The sequence below is a fragment of the Myotis myotis genome, unplaced genomic scaffold, assembly GCF_014108235.1.
Source record: "Myotis myotis isolate mMyoMyo1 unplaced genomic scaffold, mMyoMyo1.p scaffold_m19_p_11, whole genome shotgun sequence".
In the NCBI taxonomy this organism is placed as follows: domain Eukaryota; kingdom Metazoa; phylum Chordata; class Mammalia; order Chiroptera; family Vespertilionidae; genus Myotis; species Myotis myotis.
Window position 1 is genome coordinate 46,278,879 of NW_023416315.1, and position 14,812 is coordinate 46,293,690.

At 36.6% G+C, this 14,812-nt stretch overlaps 1 protein-coding gene across 2 annotated transcripts in view; it reads left to right on the forward strand.

The window, feature by feature from the left end:
* The window catches only part of HGF (hepatocyte growth factor), a 72,627-nt gene that overhangs the window by 23,375 nt on the left and 34,440 nt on the right, over positions 1-14,812 (forward strand). For both annotated transcript variants that reach the window (XM_036328346.1, XM_036328348.1), the window contains exon 7: positions 1,499-1,617. In XM_036328346.1, the coding sequence (XP_036184239.1) occupies positions 1,499-1,617 (119 nt within the window). The remainder of the gene's footprint in view (positions 1-1,498; positions 1,618-14,812) is intronic.

Sequence of the window (14,812 nt, forward strand, 5' to 3'; positions counted from 1 at the left end):
TTGGGCAAAGGGATTTATGATGTACCTGAGTGCTGTGTACACTCCAATTGGCCTAGGCTGACTGGATTCCAATTCCCAGAAATCAGGACGGTCCTGAGGAGCACCCGTGGAGAGTGAACGGGAAGCACTAACAGGAGCTTCCTCTTTCTCTTGCCCAGCAGAAAAAAGACAGAGGCCCTTTCAATAATGACCTCTTTGACCAACCTGAGCTCTGGGAGCGGGCATTCTTGCTAAATACAAGCCAGACTCTTTCTAGAGCCACATCTTCCGTGAGTTAGGTAAAATGGGCTCCCATGGGTGACAACATGACAGAGGTCCTGCCCAGGGAAAGGGAATGGAAGGCAGAGCAAATGATTCTTTGGCTGATTTATCCTGCTGTAGTTTTTAAAAATACATTTGTATTGATTTCAGAGAAGAAGGAAGAGGGAGAGAGGGAAACATCAATGATGAGAGAGAACCATTGATTGGCTGCCTCCTGCACGCCCCGGAGTGGGGATCGAGCTTGCAACCTGGGCATGTGCCTCTTGACTGGAACCAAACCTGGGACCCTTCAGTCTGCAGGCGGCCACTTTATCCACAGGGCCAAACTGGCTAGGGCTACCCTGCTATATTTTGAAATTTTAACCAAGTCTATTTTCTCTTCAGAAGTAGGTTTTGGAACTTAAATGGTTAAAAGAAATACTATCTACTTTGGCCCATTCATTTCACATGAAACACTTTAGTTGAAAAAAAAAAATCTTGTTTTTATTATAAAGAATAAAAATACAGATAATAATTCCAGAGGAAGCTTTCTCCCTATCTTTGTTTAGAAATGTGTTTTTGGAAACGTGTTTTTTCTTCTTTATATTTTTATTTATTGTTCTTCTAAATGAGGTTAGAACTTGGCTTTCTTTTTCAGTGCATCTCTAGTCCTTCAAGTGAGAGCAGAAGGGACATGGTAGCAATTAAAATCAAGTCACCGATGCAGGCCCCAGCTAATTGAAAGGGAGGGGGGTATGGAGAAAGGGGTGTGATGGAGTTTGTCTCTTGCTCCAGGGAAGGTGAGGGCATGACCTAGAAAGGCTCTGGTTCCAGAATTGAGCTATATCATTAGTAACAGCTCTTGAAACCTACCTTTTGGGTTAAACTTAAAGCCTGCCATGGAAGAAGACCTGTTTTTTAAATGAGTATTTTACACGAGGTGATGTTTGTGTAATCTGTTCTTAACTGGGCTTTATGAAAAGAGGTTTAGGTTTTGGACCTCTAATGGTAGACAGGTACCCAATGGACTTAACTTATTAGTAAAGGTGATGGTACTCTATACTTGGTGGAATATGTAAGTTCATAGATTCAGCAATGATTAGCAGTCCTTGTAAGGCGAAACACAGAGAACTTTTTTTTATTATTATTCCCCTCAGCTAGCAGTATCTGAGCTGGATCAGAGGTTATTTTCTGAGCTGGGGGCTGGGAGGTGTTTCCAGGCAGATTTACGTGACACTTTTGTTGGTGTGGTTTGCAGATATCCCGACAAGGGCTTTGATGATAATTATTGCCGCAATCCTGATGGCAAGCCGAGGCCATGGTGCTATACTCTTGACCCTGACACCCCTTGGGAGTACTGTGCAATTAAAATGTGTGGTAAGTTAGGGTCAAATTTATTGCTTCCTTTTCCTCCCACAGATTGAATCGAAGCAGGTGATTATTAGTGAGACTGGTTAACAACTATTTTACTTGATGCTTTAATGTGTGCAGGTTTTTAATATTTTAAAAATGTGTTACATAATCCTACCCAATCCATTATTTTGAAAGAGAGAAATACACAAGTGCACACATACTCACAAAACATTTATACTTATTAAAAGTCCTAAGCATTCTCATGTCGTCAAGGAAAAAAAAATCCACAGAAGGAGAAAAAGATTAGAGATTATATGAAGTGTCATAATGACATTACGCTGTAAAAGCTAGGACCTTAGGCTCTTACCTTCCAATCCTGTATCCTTTCCTTACCTTTCCTCCCCAGATGTTACATTGGCTGCCCGCTCACTGTGAACCTCCTCAGGTGAAGGACAGAAGCTGCAGTGATGAATAACAAATCTTTAATTTCTAGGAGCTGGTCCCCAAGGCTGTCCTTGTACACAACCTGCATTCTCTTCCAACCTCTCTTAGCAGTTCTACAATTCTTCTCTAGGTATTGTCCTTTACCCACTCCCACTCTCTGAATTTATGGTAAAAAGTTTCTTTTCTCACTTGCTTTGTGGTATCCCTTTAAATATGTATGTTTGGTCCTCTCCTCCATGGTTCACTCACATATTTTTTTTAAATATATTTTATTGATTTTTTACAGAGAGGAAGGGAGAGAGATAGAGAGTTAGAAACATCGATGAGAGAGAAACATCGATCAGCTGCCTCCTGCACATCTCCTACTGGGGATATGCCTGCAACCCAGGTACATGCCCTTGACTGGAATCGAACCTGGGACCTTTCAGTCCGCAGGCCGACGCTCTATCCACTGAGCCAAACCGGTTTCGGCAACTCACATATTTTTACTCTTTTCTGAAATAATATTAATGGATAATAATTAGACATATACATGCTTTTATTTATATGAGTACAGATGGGTCTTATTTTTTTTCAGCTGAATTCTAAAATGCTTTAAGAACAGTAGAACTGCATACATTTAGTAAGGTGTAATAATGATATAATTGACTTGATATTATAAAGAGGATGGGGATAGTCCTTTGAACAAACCTAATTTGGTGTTATCCACAGTATGATACTGCCAAGGTAAATCTCTCTTCACTTAGACCTGCTAATAAAAGGAAGTGTTTGGGACAAATCAAAGCCCATAGAAAGGGCCATGTCTGGCATATGTGAAGTAACTGCAGAATCTGGAAGGCTCTCAGTGTGAACACAATGTTCCAAGGAAATTTAATCATCTGCTCAGACCTTTAAAATAAAAGACAACTCCTGTGACAGTGTGTCCCTGTATAGATTGAATTAGTTCCACTTGTTGGCTTTTAAAATCTTGTTACTCTTTCCATCATTAGACCATTTTAGGTACAACAAAACAACTGTTTTCCTTCCCTGTGTGTGTGTGTGTGTGTGTGTGTGTGTGCTTTAGGTACTCTTATAAATTGTCTCTTGTATTTTTGGTGTGTTTTAGGCATACACACAAGCATACTCACCTGCACATTCACCCTTCAACTGATACCACTCCCCCCCACCCAAAATATCCATGTGTTGCTCTCCTCTTCATTTTCCCAAACAATCTTTGGTTATTTTTAAAGGACATTAGGAGAGGAGAGCAATGGAATGAATATCACACTTCCTAACTATTACATAGATTATCTTTCTTTTCTGTCTGAGGAAAAGTCAACTAATTATTGCAAGTAGCATGCAATCATTCTGATGGCTTTGTTAAACAGAGGGTGGTGTTTATAGGATGTTAATTCTAAGAAAATGGTAGAACTTGTGAGGCAAACCTAAAGTTAAGATTAAAATACTCTTCTGAGCTTTGGAAATATTTTAGAAATAATTTATTACAGGGAAGCTTTTAGTTTATAAAATGAATAAAAGTTGACATTTGGAATTCTGCAAAGTATGAGATAATGTTTTATGAATATCCTTTCATAATATTTTGGCTTCAATATATAATAAAGCTTATAATGCAAAATCAAGAAACTTGGTATTAGTTTGGTAAAGCCTATAATGTAAAATCAAATTTCAATTGTGTATTTGTTTTATACTGCTGCATAACAAATTACAAAAATAATTTGATGGCTTAAAACAATGCATATTTATTATCTCATAAATTCTGTTGGTCATTAGTGCAGGCATGACTTAGGTGGGTTCTTAGTATTGGATCTCACAAAGCTGTGATCCAGATGCCTGCCAGAACTACAGTCTCATCTAAGACTCGGGGTTCCATTCCAAGTTCACTGGTTATTGGCAGAATTCAGTTTCTAGTGGTTGTAGTGCCGAAGTCCTCAGCTCATAGAGAATGCCTGTTGTTTCTTACTATCTGACCCTCTCCACAATAAGTCAGTTTATCTCTTAAAAGCCAACAGGATAGCTTTCTGTTCCTTTGAGCTTCTTACCCCTATACCCTCTTTTAAAGAGCTTGCTTAATTAGGAAAGACTCATCTAAGGTAATCTTTCTTTAATTAACATAAAGTAGATTTTAATGAGGGACTTTAACTGCATCTGCAAATTCACTTCATTTTTATGAAGCTAATATAAGCTAATAAGTTAATGGCAGGAGCGGTTCCATAATGTTCACACCCACACTCAAGGGGTGAGAGTTATACAGTGTGTACACCAGTGGGTGGGAATCTTGGGGGCCATAATTGAATTCTATATACCACACACAGGTTCACATGAACTGATTGTAAGAGAATATTGATTATCACTTTTTATTTGTATTATTTGATTCTTGGGTGAGCTTTCTGATTATCTCTAAGTCCCAATTGCTTGAATTCATTCTGAGTTTTCAATATGTTTGAAGAAAAAAATAGAGTTGATTATGTCACTTATCCTCTCTAAAGTTTAAGGGAAACTTTTAAACTCTTGTTACATTATATAATATTAGTGGCCCAGTGCACAAAATTCGTGCACTCATGGGGGTCCCTCAGACTGGCCTGCACCCTCTCGCAGTCCAGGAGCCCTCAGGGGATGTCTGACTGCTGGCTTAGGCCCACTCCCCACCACCGCCACTGCACAACCACCAGGGGGCAGCTCCTGCAGTGAGCGTCTGCCTCCTGGTGGTCAGTGCACGTCATAGTGACTGGTTGGTCTGCTGTTTGGTCAATTTGCATATTAGCATTTTATTATATAGGGTATGTTCTCTATCCAGAATATATAGCTATACAGTGGGGCCTTGACTTACGAGTTTAATTTGTTCCGTGACAGAGCTTGTAACTCAAATTATTCGTATGTCAAATCAAAAGTGAACGAGTGAGACACGTGATGCTGGGCTGATGTTGTGGCATTCACTGTGACGTTCGCTGCGCCAACTAGCGGTGGGGTATCTGAAGCTGGCTCATAGCCCGAATTTTAGCTCACAACTCAAGGCAAAAAATCGGCCGAGAGACAGCTCGTATCTCAAAAAACTCGTTAGTCAGGACACTCATAAGTCAAGGTCCCACTGTATATACATTTACACATTGTGTGTGTGTGTGTGTGTGTGCGTGTGTGTTTAGTGAATTGTGTATTTATCTCTTAGAATCTTGTGGTCACAAGAAATTAAAAAAAACTCAATTTTAATATATTAAAATCTTTTAGAAAAGTATAATGGAGCAAGGAATAAAGAACTCTCCAACATAAAAGAAAATGAATTACATTAAAATAATATTTTGGGGTAAAGTGGAATGGAAAAATGATTGAAGGAGAAAAAAAAGTTGATGTACATTTTAATCAGAAACAGGTAGGTATCAAATCACTGTGGTATTTACAACCTATGAAATCCATTTAAAAATCATATGAATTTTTTTGTCTAAAAATGCCAATAGGTATGCTAGAAATCTCATATTTTGTAACTATTTAAACTTACCATAAAAAGTATAGAGGTCAACTTAAAAACATAAGAGGAAATATGAATAATTTTTTAAAATTCTTTTAGTAAAGGAGAAAAAACAAAAATGAACATTTGAAGACCACTGATCTTGAAGAACTACTATACATTCCAAGTATTTGGGGTGGAGAGGACTGAGGAAGGGGGCAGGTGGGTCTGGTGAGCTCTGATTTTAACAGCTCAATTAGAAATAAAGAGAATGTGAACTAAGGCAGTAAGTTGTGAGAACAATTGGGTGAGGAAGGATGTGAACAATACTAAATAGGTATAATGGATGTAGTGGGAAATAAGATAGGGATAGAGAAAAGTCTAAAATATATCCTACATTAATGGGTAGATGGTGAATATTTGAGAGAGTTAAAATTTTCAGGAGAAAGATAAGTTTAATTTTGCTTATAATGAAATACAGGTGATTGATGTGTGTGCTCATAGCACATCTAAGTTCAGTTTTCTCTGAAGCTCATGCAAAGTCATAAGTAATTACCAGTGGTAGTAAAAGCCTTGGACATAACAGCAATTCCAGGAAGTACAGGGAGAACACAAAGAGGTTGTTCATCTCTTTTCTATAGGGTTTATTTAATAAGTATTTACTGAGTAGATCATATATGTCAAATGCTTTTCAGATTCTCAGGATGTAAAAGTGAACAAAACAAACCAAGACCTATGATAAAACTGCAATTTCAGAGCGTTAGCACGAACTAGTGAAGTGAAAGCTGACATTGCCTTGACATTAGGATATTCACCTTTCTGAGCCAAGGTTTTGAGTACTGCTCAGTTACTTTTATTTGTTAAAAAGCTGAATGAACCACACATTTGTTGTCACTTTGCTCTCAGCCTTCTAATCTTACAATCAGCATATCACTGAAAGTGAAGAATGAGCCTGCTGGCCGCCTGACCAGTGTGTGCCAGGGTGGTCCAGGACAGGCCTTCTGTCTTCCTTTGCACCACTTTCCTCAGGACAGGCTGTCTACCCAATGGCAGCTGCCCCACATATTCTAGCGATATTATGTTTAACAGATTGCCAGGGATATGAAATTTTAAAACATTGCAAACATATAAGATTGGAGGGCCTATATAGTGCCTAAATGAAGTACTGATTTTCTTATGTTTTTTTCCTATAAGAACTTTATATTCTGATAAACAGTTTGTTCACTGTTATTCAGGAAGAAATAATAATATTGATTGGCCATAACTGTATTTTTCTGAACTGAACTTGAACAGTTCTCTGGCAATTTAAAAATGGTTGTGGTTGCTATCCCTCAGGAACTCTCATTGATTATTTAAATCAATTGTTAACAAACTTCTTGTTATCTCTAACCTCATGTACTACCACATTTCTCTCCATGATCTTCATTCTATCCAGAATAGTTTCCTTCTTATACCTCATTATTTCCCATATTGTCATAATGGTTCCTTCACCTCTGCCATTTCCTCTGCCTCGAACAATTTTCCCTCCACGAGTTCAAAGTTCAACTCAGTTATCATTTCTTCATTCAATGTCCCTGAGTTGGTCAAATCCCTTTTTATATATTTATAGCACCATCAGCCTCTCTTTCCATGTACTTCTTAGAGTTCAGTTTTTACACTTATTTTACACTTATCTTTATAGTCTTTAACGTTACTGAGATCCTCAAATTGTCAATGTGGACTATATGACTCAATATTTACTGTATTGGAAATTAAAATTAAAATTTTAAAATTTTATTAATTTGCTAAATATAAGCTTATTGGGTTTAATAAATATAACCAACTTTAAATACCTTTTTTTCAGAAAAATTAAGAAAACAATGACATGTTTTTAGATTTTTTGAAAATGCCAATGTTTTGCAAATTTATTTAATGTGACTTTAATTAGAAGAGGATAACTGAGTATCTCACATTTGGTTCTGCATTCAATAGCTTGGGATATCATGCATCACATGCATCTGAAAATTCCACTTTATAAAGAACAAATGATGACTTAGCATTGTTATGAAGCATCTCCAGAGCCCCAGGTGTTCCCCTGAGAACAGCTGAGTTACTGCATGTGCGACATGTAAGGCTGATGTAATCCCGTTAGAGTACACTCACTAGGATACTCCTGTTAGCTGCTCTGATTGATCCTCACCTCTCACGACCAGCAGCTCACCTAGTTGGGCATTTCATCTATCATTTATTATCTTTATCTCTGACTTTCTTTATCTATGCTGTAGGGTGGTCTACTAGGTTTTAAACTCTCTTTTGTATGATTGGTACTACCATTTACACAGTTTAACTGCCGAAAACCTGGCATAATACTAGACATGCTGTTTCTTTCAATATTCATTTGATCCATCCATACCTCTCAATGTTATCTTCTATGTACCCTCAAATCTGGCCATTACACTTTATCACTGTCTCCATTGTCCAAGAGAGTATTGTTCTTTATCTTGAATATTTGTATGACCTTCTGAGTAGAGTTGTATCCATATTCACTAGTTTTCCCCTGTAATTCCTTTTCTACACTGCCAATAGTATATTTTTTCAATCTGAGTATACCCCATCTCTGGCATACAACATATGTACTCAGTTACACACACCAGTTAAAAACCCTTCAATTTGGGGAGTGAGGGCGGAGGGTGGGGTGGGAACTGGGTGGAGGGGAGTTATGGTGGGAAAAAAAGAGTAACTAATGTAATAATCTGAACAATAAAGATTTAATTAAAAAAAAACCCTTCAATGATATTCTTTGATATCAGGACAAAGAAGAAAGAAAACCATCTTTTACGCCTACATCCATATCTCTAACCTCATATATTACCACATTTCTCTCCATGCTCTTTGCTCTATCAGAATAGTTTCCTTCTTATACCTCATCCTTGTCCCTACTAGTATTGTCATAATAGTTCCTTCACCTCTGCCATTTCCTCTGCCTCAAACAATTTTCTCTCCTTTCACGACTTCAAAGTTCAACTCAGTTATCATTTCTTCATTCAATGTCTCTGAGTTGGTCAAATCCCATTATATATTTATAGCATCATAAGCCTCTCTTTCCATGTACTTCTTAGAGTCCAGTTTTTATACTTACTTTTGAAATTTTTTAGTTAACAGCACTGTTAAGATTTGTAAGCTCCAATAGTGCTTAGTACTTTGTCTTGTACATGGTAGTAGTTCCACAAATATTTGTTGAATTAATGAATGTTACTTTCCTACAAAGTGGTAGTTTTAATTTTCTTTTTGTGTTTCCTGGAATTTCTTTTATGCTTCTTGATGTTCATATGAAAACTTGGCTTCTGTCAGACATTGTCTACCAGGAAAATTTGCTTTGTACCTTCTTCCCATCACCTCATCAACTCATCCTCAGGTTTCTTGTTTCCCTGGCCTAATTTTTGTCCCCTTGTTGCTGGTTGTCTTGATGGTCTTTACTTTATGGACAAAAGAGACAAGACTTTTCATGATTTGCCTTATTTTTTCCTTTTATTTCTTTTTCTTATTTTTTAAAGTTCTAGATATGTAAGTGTCCAGACCATTTTATTTTTTAACAACTTTATTCAGTTGTAATTGATATAAAAAGCTTCACATTTAATGTTACAATTTGATGGGTTTAAGCACATCTATATACCCACGAATCAAGGTAATAAACAAATCCATCGCCTTCAAAAGTTTCCTTCTGTCATCCCCTGCCATTTATTTACTTATTGTGGTAAAAACACTTAGAGATCTCTCTCAACATTTTTTTAGCATACGGTACAGTATTGTTAACTATAGGTACTATGTTGTACAGCAGGTTTCTAGAACTTACTCATCTTGCATAACTGAAACTTTATATCCCACTTCAGAAATCTAAACTAGGCAGATCTTTGGTAGCTAGGATTTCTATTAAAAATATTGTTATAGATTGAATTCTGTCCCTTCCCCACAAAAATTCATATATTGAAATCTTAACCCCTATTGTATCTGTATTTGGAAATAGGGCTTTTAGATGTAATTAAGGTTAAAGTAAAATGAGGATTCGTGGCTATATAAGTAGAAGAAGAGAGATCTCTTTCACTCTCTCACTTCACTATATGAGGTGAAGGTAGCCATATGCAATCCAGGAACCAAATTGATTGGTACCTTGGTCTTGGACTTACCAGCCTCTAGAATTGTGAGAAAATACACACCTATTGTATAAGCCACCCAGTCTGTGGTATTTTGTTATGGCAGCCTGAGCAGTCTCATGTAGTTATGTTGCCATTGGTCATTAATGAAAGGAACCCTTCCTCCTAGTAACTAATATACATTGGTATCATTTTAAGAGAACATCTACCTTTAAAAATTCAGTATGTTTGTATGTTGGGAAAATAACTTCCTAAAATTACATGCAAACACACTGAAATTATTTTCTTTCTTAAAGAAAGCTGGTTATTTCTCTGAATTTTAATAATCCATCTAACGCCAGACAGAGATTCATAGGAATAAAATCTTCTTACTGTAGTCTGAGTCAGGAAAAAACGATACTGTCAATACCGTTCTCAAGGGAAAGATCTTATGCTTCAAGGTTTTATTTTTTTTCCAAGTCATCTACTAAGGAATAAGAGTATAGAATTGAAGACCTTTCATGAAAGTCTTGTCTCTTGAGCATTTTATACCAGAAAAGGCTTGGATAAAGTCCAGGGAAAAGTTTCAGTTAGGAATTGTAGGTTCACATGGAAAGCAAACGTGCAAGCAATTTGAGGTTTGCACTTTGGAGGTCTTTATACTACTTTCCCACGTCAATTTTAAAACGAGAAACTTTTTAAATTTACATTGAGCCCGGTCCTGTCTTTTGTGGCCCCAAAGAATACAAGTCTGTTGACAGGCGAGTAGCCTTACACACTGTTCTGAATCTCCAGGGACCATCATAGAGTAAAGCCTGCATTTCAGTTGCTCTTCAATAGCTGGGAGTAAGAAGTGGGTGGATTGAACTAGTTGGAAGAAGAAGCAAGTATTTGTCTAAGGGCCTGTGAAGCAACTTGTTCTTCACTATAGTCAAAAGAACAGTGATAGCTTATCACCACTGGGAAAACCAAGTTTTGGGGTGTGCGGGGGGATATGTAAATGTAGGGCTTTACTTATTGTCCATGTAAGTCTTACAGAGCCATGGGGGTGGCTCTCTGTAATATGCGGGTGCATTAGAATTCTTCAGTTGCCTTGGATCGCCGTTAGGGCCATGTGGTCTTTCTGCATAGATTTGGCTAGCCTTTCACAGAGAAAACGGATCAGACTTATTAGTCATCTTGTTCTACTGTTTTTTTGGGGGGTGGGAGGGCGGTGGTGGGGGTGGGGGAGAAGCAGATGTTTGTTCCACATATTGCATCACAATTAATGCCCATTCTCTTAAACCTTAAAGTTCCCCACTAGCAATCCACACCAGCAAAGTGAAATTAACATTCCAAGAGGCACCCATTGTATTTGATTGTATTCTAACAGGACAGTAAAACATTTAATTAGCAAATGTTGTTTTCCTTAAAGCATCTCCAAACAGAAAATTTCATGTCAATCATCAAAGAAAAACATTCTTTCTCTCCTAGGCCACCAAGGATCATATAAATTCTCTTTGCATCTGCTCCAAAGGGTGATCACTACTGACACCTCTGGCAAATGTTTTATTTGTGCGGAACTCTCAGAAGATTCTGGATAGTTTCAGTATGAGTTTGGTAGACATTACTTGCAAAAATATTTGTGTACGTGGGAATGCAGTATTTAAAAAACATGTTGCTTTGGCTAGACTTCATCCATTTCCGCCAATATTTGAGGATATTTCTGTGCTTAACACTTCACTTAGCTTCCAGAGACTCTTCAAACTCATCTCTTAATTTAGGTGCCATGTTAAAGTATTAAGTCTAAAGGAATACCTTTCCTACCATTTAATAGCCCTTCCCAAAGTAATTGGCATAAAACATTTGTTTTTGAACCAGGTTTTGATATTTATACAGTAGGACAGCTGAAGAAGTAGACTTTATTGCAGTTCAGGAAGAAGTCATCTTGTCTGAATAGTAAGTATGTATGTAGGCAGCAAAGATCAAACATTTATATCACATTAAAGGGTCTATGGACAAATCATTCATCATGGTCCTCATTGGGTAATAGTTATTAGACAGCTGCATGCGTTATTGATTGATGACAACTAGTTATCTTGTACTAATTTACCTTTTTGGCCTTTGTTATTTATTCTTATACATTGCCACCAGAATTATGAAGTTTTGTCTATGGCAGCGGCTCTCAACCTGTGGGTCACAACCCCTTTGGCAGTCGAATGACTCTTTCACAGGGGTAGCCTAAGACTATCCTGCATATCAGATATTTAAATTACGATTCGTAACAGTAGCAACATTACAGTTATGAAGTAGCAACGAAAATAATTTTATGGTTGGGTCACAACATGAGGAACTGTATTTAAAGGACCAGAAGGTTGAGAACCACTGGTCTATGGGGTTACTGCTAGCAGCTGAATATCAAATAGGATAAATACAGATGCACTAACTTCAGAAGGTACTTTTTAGTTAAAGTAAAATTCTATCTAAATACTGCTAGTTTTGCCCTATCTGGTTTGGCTCAGTGGATAGAGCGTTGGCCTACGGACTGAAGGGTCCCAGGTTCGATTCCAGTCAAGGGCATATACCTTGGTTGCAGGCACATCCTCAATGGGGAGTGTGCAGGAGGCAGCTGAATTGATGTTTCTCTCTCATCAATGTTTCTAACTCTCTATCCCTCTCCCTTTCTCTCTGTAAAAAATCAATAAAATATATTTTAAAAAAATAAAAATAAATAAATACTGCTAGTTTGTAGTTAAAATCATAGGTAATGTTTCCACTGAATTAAAAACACAAGAATAAGTAAAACCATCAGGTGTTTGAGGTTATATATTTACCTTCAAATTAGGGAAATAGTTATTTTCTACTAGCTTTTATATATTAACATTCCTCTTAATATTTTCTGATGATTATATGATTGGTTACTCTTTTAATTTTCCCGGTATTAATTTCTTAATGAACTATGATAATATTTGTTTATGTTAATTATCTCCCTTTTACAGAGAGCAGTGTAATTCAAATTGGTTAAAGCTCTATGTATTGTTTCACATTTTAACGATTCTAGGTCATTTCTACAATAGTGTCATTTTGTAAAAGGTGCTTATGAAAAATTACTTGAAAAATGCAATACTCTCTAAAAGTGACACTTTATATTTAATCTTACATTAACACAGTAGGCATAACATTTTGCTCTCACATCTCCACACAGGCATAGTTATACAATGAGAGGCTACTGGTGCATTCACATAGTAGAGGAAACAGCCCTCTGAATCTGCTGCCATTTTTAGAAATTCCATCAAATCATGGCCAAATCCCTCACCATCTCTAAATAGCATATTCCTTTTTTTCATTGTTTAGGTTTATATCTGGCAAATCATACTGTTGTCCAAGGAGAATAAGAGCCTGTTAATCTCTGATTGGCTCAGCCTCAATCTAGGTTCCTAGTAAGATGTGTTGGGCCCACATCTAGCTGAAGGTGATTGATGGGGACTCATTAAGACTAAGTTTTGCTGTTACGTGTTCACAGTGTCAGAGTAATACTTGAGTCTGGGGAATAAGTCCCCCAAAGTAGCTTTAAAACTTCTAGCCCCCCAAACTTCTGTAAAAACTGCTCTCTAAATAATTCTGTACTGTATTTCTCTTCTAAAAATATGAATCTTTCAACCAGGCTCCTGGTGACAGATGGGTTTCCTTGAAGCCAAGTTTTATTTTTGTTTTGGTGTGTGTGTGTGTGTGTGTGTGTGTGTGTGTGTGTGTGTGTGTGTGTGTAGGGTGGGGGGGCAGTTCTTTTTTTTTTTCTTTTACATTAAACAAAAGCTACTGATGATTTCCACGTGAAAACAAAGAGCCATAGTTTCAGCCTTGAAAAAAAAATGAGTCAGTAATAAAAAAATAAATAAAACAATATATACAAATAAGTAAGAAAGTAAAAGAGGTTTGTGAAAAGATTAATAGAAGTGTTTCTGCTTTGACTGCTCTAACTCTGTTTCTCCCATTGTCAGGACTCTTGAGTCCCGACCAAGGTCACAAGTTTGCTGCCCAGGAGTTTGTGTCCAAGAAGTGAAGGAATCAAATCTTTTCTTCTAAGATGCTAAGCTAACAAATTTATGGATTCCTGAGGACATTTGTTTTGTCTTCTTTCACATCACATATAGTTTTGCAGCTATATATGAAATATGTCAATATGAGCTTGACCTTTTATCTGTTTTAGAGTTATCATCCTTTAAAGTCTCCCCCCACAGTCTCCTCACATAATTTAACAGTAAACTCAAATTATCAGAAATGTAGCAGCTTAGTGGCCTTTGTTTTAATGAAATACATATAGTTCCTCAGGACCTATGAAATCCATCTTATTTACTACTTCTTGAAAGAAGTTTAGGTAATATTAAAATAAAAAAGAACTTGGTTAATTAGAACCAACTTTTTTTATACAAGTCATTTCTCCTGCTCAATAATTTTTGTTCTTATAATACATTTGTAAACATTCTCTAGGCTATCAACCATGAGCACTTCATGGGTCAATCTTCAGCCACTTTCTCATCTCAATTTGAATTTCCTTTTAACTTAGGATAATTCTGAGGCACTTTTTTTCCTTAAAGTAGGTACATAAAAAATTAAAATATTTAAAAATGAGCTGATGTTATTAAAAGGCAAATTTGTAGAAATCTGTATATACAACATATTCCAGCTGTTGGGATGGTTATTAATTAATCTTCCTCCTTTTTTCATGAAGCTTCATAGAATAACTTCAAACTATGTAATTTCCATGGAATTTAATGAAATAAAGCATTTCGCCACATGAGGTAGTAATTATTTGTAAGGAAAATATAAAGTTAACTAAAAGTGAAAAGCCATTAAATTTTTTACTCTATTAAATAAGGAGCACTTTTATAGACATCCTCGGCCTCTGAAGTCATGTCTAATTTTGACCTCTCCTTTGGAGAACTGATACATCTAATTCCAGATTGGATAAATCAAAGGCATTTATTCAAATCTTAAACTGTCCTGGAGGGTGGCAAATTGAATTTTATCCAGTAGTATCTTGAATGCCATTGGAATGGCAAAGGCTACTGAGGAGTTTACACTGAATTTAACCCTTTTGAACCATAAACATTTTCATGTATCTTTTGAAAAGGCATATGAATTTTGGTTGCTCCAGAATGTTTTGAGTTAATATTTTGTTTGAATAACATTAAAGACAAAAAGAAAGTCCAAGTTGTGGTAAAAATTTAATTTTGTATTTTTTTTTTTA